Source organism: Bicyclus anynana, chromosome 13, assembly GCF_947172395.1.
Source record: "Bicyclus anynana chromosome 13, ilBicAnyn1.1, whole genome shotgun sequence".
Taxonomy (NCBI): Eukaryota; Metazoa; Arthropoda; class Insecta; order Lepidoptera; family Nymphalidae; genus Bicyclus; species Bicyclus anynana.
Genome location: NC_069095.1, coordinates 13,650,690 through 13,657,893, shown reverse-complemented (window position 1 = coordinate 13,657,893; position 7,204 = coordinate 13,650,690). Strand labels below are relative to the sequence as shown.

The 7,204-nt window shown below is 40.9% G+C and overlaps 1 protein-coding gene across 1 annotated transcript; it reads right to left on the bottom strand.

The window, feature by feature from the left end:
- Window positions 1–34: 34 nt before the first annotated feature.
- LOC112044522 (cyclin-K) lies at window positions 35–5,858 on the bottom strand. Its single transcript, XM_024080402.2, has 3 exons — window positions 5,257–5,858; window positions 1,766–1,952; window positions 35–602 (listed from the first exon to the last, which is right to left on the bottom strand). The coding sequence occupies exons 1-3, from the start codon at window positions 5,769–5,771 to the stop codon at window positions 108–110; spliced, it is 1,197 nt and encodes a 398-aa protein (XP_023936170.2). The 5' UTR covers window positions 5,772–5,858; the 3' UTR covers window positions 35–107.
- Window positions 5,859–7,204: the final 1,346 nt, after the last annotated feature.

Genomic DNA, 7,204 nt, shown 5'->3' with positions numbered 1-7,204 from the left:
ATGAATAATAAGTATGAAATAAAACAAAAAAAGATCCAGTCTATTAGATTTATATTTCAGTAAAAAAATTATAATATAATAACCTATCGCTTACGATTAGCTCTCCGTTACGGCGGCGGATAGTACGGCCGCGGGGGCAGGGGTCCTGGGGGTATCGGACCCCTGGGGGGAAGGGGTCCTCGCGTGGGTAGAGGGGGGCCGAAGTAATTGGGAGGGGGTACGTTGACGGGCGGGAATCTCGACGGGGCGGGCGGAGGTTCCGCATACCTCAGCGGTGGCGGAGGTCCTTGAGGTATAGGTAACCGGTTGGGAGGGGGTATCGACGGCGGGGGCGCGGTGTACACCGGGGGGTACGCCGGCATGGTCGGGTACCCGGGGTACGTGAACCTCATGTCGATCTTGGGGGGCTCCAGCTTGAGGTCCGAGCCGTTCTTCACCGGCGTGATGGCGGGGGCCGCGACCTTAGTGACGGCGACAGGCGATACGGAAGTGGGCGGTGTAACGGAGGGCTTCTTGTCGTTTTTTGGAGCCCGAGATGCGGTTGTTTCTGGCGGCGAGTCTCCGCCGGACGGCTGCGTCTGAGGCGAGTACAGGTCTAGTACCTGGAATGAGATTTTTCGATTGTCATTATCTAAATATATAAAACTGAAAGGCCTCTCATTATGAAATATTGTAAACCATTTGACTTTTTTATATCCTTCGACAAGTTAACTCTTGATTACAATCTGATGTTAAGTGATGATTCTACTCATACCTCTGACTGTCTCTACATGACATCGTAAAAAAATTCTAAATCACTTGACAGTACATCTTTGTTGGTACGGTACTTAGTCACAGCCTATGGCACCACCTTCTACCTACCACCAGACCAGACCTGAGCCAATTTAAAAATTATAACATCCTAAACTGGCCAGAGGCCAACCTAACCTAACCCAAGACCTCTATGTTGAGAACCATAGCACTAACAACTACCACAGAGAGGTCTTCAAAAAGTGAGATTCGGAAGGAAGGTAGTTTATAGTTAGTAGATATACACTAAGAATGGATTTTGGGGCAGGATTAAGGAGGTCTAAGGGCGGTCAAAGTCGCAGACATTTTCCAACATAAATTGTAATCTTATATTGTTAGTTCGGATATAGTGTATAAGTTCTGCAAGCAATTATAATATAAGTACATAATTATCTGAAAATTTCTTCTCAAAAAGCTTATATTTTGCACAAATATCTGAAAAAGCAAACGAGTGCAGACTGAGATAGTATGGTCATGTGATACAGAGACCAGATGACCATGTTCTGAAGAAGTGCCTTACCATGGATGCTAAGAAGAGGGGAAAAGGGAGACAAAAGTGGTTAACGAAGGTCCGTAAGAGCCTGAAAGATAAGGGCCTGACGGAAGATGATGCAAAGGAGCTGACAAAATGGTGCCGCATGATTGGACTAGCCAGAGCAGCCAGAACAACCCTATAAAATGGTCCACAGATCTAGTGCCTAGCCTATATAGCTTCAGATCACCAGGCCTACTGTCTACTGAGCATTTGTGGTAAGATTTTTCAGTAACAATTCTCAGCCCAGAGTTATCAATGTTATAATGAGAAAGTACAATGGTGCCTTGTTGGTCTTAATCATTATTATTTTTTAACATCTCATAATGATTGTTAGATTCAAACATTATTACCAAAACCCACATAGGAGACGTGCAGCGAGTCCAAGATCCATATACCCTAATACAAGGGAGGCTATACTAAGTACTTGTATATCATTATTACCTGATGGCATATATCCTCGAGCAGCTCCATAGTAATGTCCTCAACGAACATGTCCCACCAGGCAGTGTGTTTGGGCGTCCGTCCGTTCCAGTCCATCACTTCAAACTTGCTCAGCTTCCCCGCCAGGAACATTAATGCTACCGCTATCACTTCAGGCTCCCATTGCAGGCACAGTGTGGTGCACAGACTGGAATATACAATTATGTATACTACTAACTACTAATATCATAAAAATAAAGTTTGTGACTTTGTAGAGGGTAATGTCTGGATCTACTAAACTGATTTTGAACTGAAATTCTTTTACTTCTAAAGGGCCATGTTATTTGGAAGTGTAATGGACTATATTTTAAGCCCTGTATTCCCACAGAAACAGGAGCTACATAGGTGAAACCCCAGGGTGTCATCTAGTATATATTTAAAAAAAAATAATAATATGTACTCATAAGCTATCATTATGACAAAAATATATGGAATCCATAAACTTTACTGTCTACTGCACTTAAGTTACCTACAAGTATCATGTAAATAAATAAAAAAATTGTAAAAGAGCAACTGCTGAGTTTCTTGTGGGCTCTTCTCAACAGAAGGCAGTTCTGTACTGGTTCTTCTTTCTTTTTGACTGACCAAATTGACAAGATGGTTAAAGCAGTTCTTGAACATGTCAGTAATATCTCCATGGCTGTTAACAAGGCACGAGAAGTCCATTGGCAATTCCCCCATGTGAGGCTACTTCGAGTGCAGCGTTCTCAACTATAACTGGGTGGAGCGATACATGAGCATTACACATTATTTTTGTTTTGCCCATGTTCATTTTCAGGCCCACCTGTTGAGAAACGCTGCTGAGGTCATTGAGCATGGTACTAAGGTCATCCAGAGTCTGTGCCATGATGACTACATCATCCGCGAACCGCAGTTGAGTGATGTACTCGCCATTGATGTTGATGCCAAGTCCGCTCCAGTCCAGAAGTTTAAAGACGTCTTCCAGTGCGGCGGTAAATAGCTTCGGAGAGATCACATCTCCCTGACGCACTCCTCGCTGCAACTGGATTGGCCTCGTAGTCTGATCCTGAATACGGACTGACATAGTGGCGTTTTCGTACAAGCACTTCAACGCTTGGATATACCTGTAATCAATTCGGCATCTCTGCAATGACCTTAGCACAGCCCAGGTTTCCACCGAATCGAAGGCTTTCTCATAGTCCACAAACGCTAAGCAAAGTGGCTGGTTATACTCGTGAGTCTTCTGTATAACCTGCCGCAGCGTATGGATGTGGTCTATGGTACTAAAGCCTTTTCGGAAACCGGCTTGTTCGGGAGGCTGGAAGTCGTCAAACCTATTAGCGAGACGATTCGTAATGACTCTCGAAAACAATTTGTAAACATGGCTTAGCAGCGAGATGGGTCTGTAATTCTTCAGCAAGGTGTTGTCACCTTTTTTGAAGAACAGAACCACCACGCTCCTATGCCACCCCTCAGGCGTCGTGCCCTCGTGAATGACGGAATTGAACAATCGCTGAAGGACTTTAAGTATCGGTTTTCCACCCGCTTTCAGGAGTTCTGCTGTGATTCCGTCCTCACCTGGCGCCTTATTGTTCTTCAGGTGTTTGAGAGCCACACTAATCTCGTATAGGCTGACGTCCGGGATATCTTCGGTATAGTGTCGGGTCAACTTGGCTCTGGGGTCTTTAGCCAAATTGGCAACAGGCTGCTGAGTAGTCGTGTATAGCTGTCCATAGAACTTCTCGACCTCACTTAATAACTCGGGCTTGGAAGAAATTAGATTACCGTGTTCGGTCTTCAAACGCGACAGCTGCCTCTGTCCAATAGACAGATCTCTGGCGAAAACTTTCGAGCCTCGATTATTTTCAATCGCATTTTTAATACGCTCGGTATTGAAATTTCGCAAGTCGCTGGTTTGCGACTTAGAGATCTGTCTACTGATTTGTCGGTATTTTGACGCATCTGCTGAAGACTGTAATCTCATTTCTTGCCTCTCTTCCATGAGTTTAAGTGTTTGGTCCGAGAACTTTTTGGTTCTTTTCGCACGGTGGGTCTTATAGAACTTAGACCCAACGGAATGGACAGTTTCCACGAACCTGTTGTTCAGATCGTCCACAGTTTCGCAATTTGCTAGGCAATCAAAGCGCTGCACTCGAAATTGTAGACGAATACATATACCTAGGACATATGATCCAGTTAGGTAGGTCCAATTTCGTGAAAGAGGTGAACCGTCGAATCCAACTCGGCTGGGCTGCATTCGGGAAGCTTCGCGACATCTTTTCGGCTGAAATTCCTCAGTGCCTGAAGACAAAAGTCTTCGAACAGTGCGTGTTGCCAGTGATGACCTATGGTTCCGAGACTTGGTCGCTAACTATGGGCCTCATAAGAAGGCTTAGAGTCACACAGCGGGCGATGGAACGAGCTATGTTAGGAGTATCTCTGCGTGATCGAATCAGAAATGAGGAGATCCGCAGAAGAACCAAAGTCACCGACATAGCTCAACGAGTTGCGAAGCTGAAGTGGCAATGGGCGGGGCACATAGTTCGAAGAGCCGATGGACGTTGGGGTCCCAAAGTGCTGGAATGGCGACCCCGCACTAGTAAGCGCAGTGTTGGCCGACCCCCCACCAGGTGGACTGACAACATCAAGCGAGTCGCAGGGATTCGCTGGATGCAGGCGGCTCAGTATCGTGATGTTTGGAAGTCCCTACAAAAGGCCTATGTCCTGCAGTGGACGTCCATCGGCTGATATGATGAGGCTACTTACTACTTACATAAATAATAAATATTGTTTAGATGTATTGATAGATGTTTGTTTCACTTAATCACAACTTAGGCTAAATGGAGCACATGACATAGATTAATACAGTGACTACACTTATCCCATTATTTTTACAGGTATATGCAGAAACCCCAAGGAAAATTTATTCTCCTATAATACATCCAGTAAAAAATGATTTAATGGCATTACAGATAAGGGCTTTACTAGAAGGAACTTATAAACAAATAAAAATATAAATATAAAAATACCTCAAAGGTATAACTCAGCAAATTAACTTAAATGCTTATTTAAATTACGAAATATGTTTCAACTTAATCATCACTGTACTTTGTTGCAAACTTTATTGCTGATTTGTGTTAGTATAACCAACACAAATTGTTTTACATTTATTGGTGATACACTAAACACTTGTATAAAAATGCATCTATGTGAAGCTATATGTATCCAATTTATGAGTTTTGTGGGCACAAGCATAACAATGCTGATATCTACAAATAAAGAGTAAAGTTTATGGTATTGTAGGGGGGTTAATTTCTGAATCTACTGAACAGATTTTGAAAATTATTTTACCACAACAAAGCCACATCATTTTTGAGTGTCTTGGGCTATACTTCATCCAAGTATTGTCATGGCAACAGAAACTAGGAGAATGAGACAGTGGGGCGTAAGCTAGTTATATATATTTAAAATTAAATAACCAATGTACGAACCTGTCGTTAACGAAAGTCCATGCCATTTGTACCATTTTTTGTAGTTTAGCCTTATCACCTTTAAGGCACTTAGCATATTTCAACAAGCATCCATAGGGGTGCTCCACCTGCAGGTCGAACTTGATCGTCTGCAGGAGGATCCTCTCCAGCGTCATCACCTCCTCCTTCGGGTCCTCGCCGAATGTACTGAACTTCATCTCAGTCAGCAACGACTTAGCCACTTTGATGATATCCTTGCATTTCTTTGGCGTCTCCTCCACTTTACCCGCCAGAAATAAACAGCAACACGCGGTTATATACCTAGGGAACGTTCTGAACGAGTGGAACATGTAGAAACGATGAAAATAAACAACACCAGTCGCGACTGTATTATAACCTAAGTCCATCTTAGATCCTGTGTCAATGATAAACCTTGCGCCCTCTTTCCTGTAACGGTTCTCGGTCTCGTTTGGGATTCCATCGCGAAATGACGGCGTGTTTTGTAAATCCTTTTTGTCGTAATACCAATAGGGCATTATTAAGGTTTAATTAAAATAAAAATATTTTATTCGTTCACTAACTATACACCACCGCCATTTATTTTTGCTACTGCTGACCATAGACAAAAACAAAATCAGAGTGCTGACAACTTGACAAGCGTGCACAGATGAAAAATAGAAGCTAGCATAAACTATGCAATTATAGAGGACATGTCCCAAAATGGGCCTTTATTATTTATAATTTACAAGCGGGTTAATAGTATTTTTTTACGGATACAAACACAAATTGTTGCGTAAAAACAATTATCAGATTTTTTGTTTAGCTCCCTTGTTTACAAATTAAACCTAAAGCAAAAGTTTTCAAAACACCCAATAAAATTATATGTGTAAGCTGTCAATGTAATGTAATAGTCAAATGTCTTATGATACAATACAAGATAAAAGAAACGTCAAATCGTAGACAGAGAAGTATGAAACAAAAAAAATCCTAAAACGCTTGAAACGAACGCGCCTTCGCGAAGATTACTGACAATCAGTCAGAGTGTGAGTTACAAACATGTTGCCATGATAAAAAAAATGTAATTAATGTTGTCAGCTAATATAAAAACATTTTATTTATTTAATAAAATAAAAATGCGGGTATCAATAATTGTATAGTTTTTGGTTTTAAGCCCAATATTATATGTTCATATATGATAAAAATAATTTGTTCTACTTAGTTGACACTCGGCCCAGCCTTCATACAAAATTGGGACAAGTCCTTTTCGTTAATTATAAGGAATGCATTAATCTCAGACCCATTAAAGTATAATTCACATACTCAATAAAGGTAGTAATTTCCTAACTTTGCCAAAACTACTACTACTACTACTAGTAGTAAGCCAAAACTACTACTACTACTACTACTTTGGAAAAGTTGGGAAAATTTAATGGATTTACGTAGTTTCCTACGTAGTACGTATATTATTATCTAAAGCCACTAAAGCTCTGTATGCTTACTATATCCTTTAAATATATAATGCTATAGAATAGTATTATCTAATCTATTAAGGCAAGGTATGTATAGTAGAGGTACTTTAAAAACCTGCATTTGTACTGGTTATGTGACTTACCTTTATCTACGTAGCTAGGTAGAGGCACAGAAAACATATGTTGGTAGAGGTACTACCAATACTTTAGCTATATAATGATTTTTAACTAGTTATGTAGGTAAAACCTTTTCTGTATTCGATACGTTTTTGTGTCACCTGTTTTCTAGCGCCAAATAATTTATTAGCATCTTATTATTTTTAATAGTAGTAACTGTAACTTGATCTGTAAACAACTTCAATATTTTGTTTCATAATCAGCGAACGTTTTTAATTATGATTTAGCACATCAGTCACGCTGATATCTTATCAGTTTGATAAATGTTGGTAGGTAGGTATCTACTGAGATTCTTTGCTTTTGAAATGAAACTACAGGTTAAC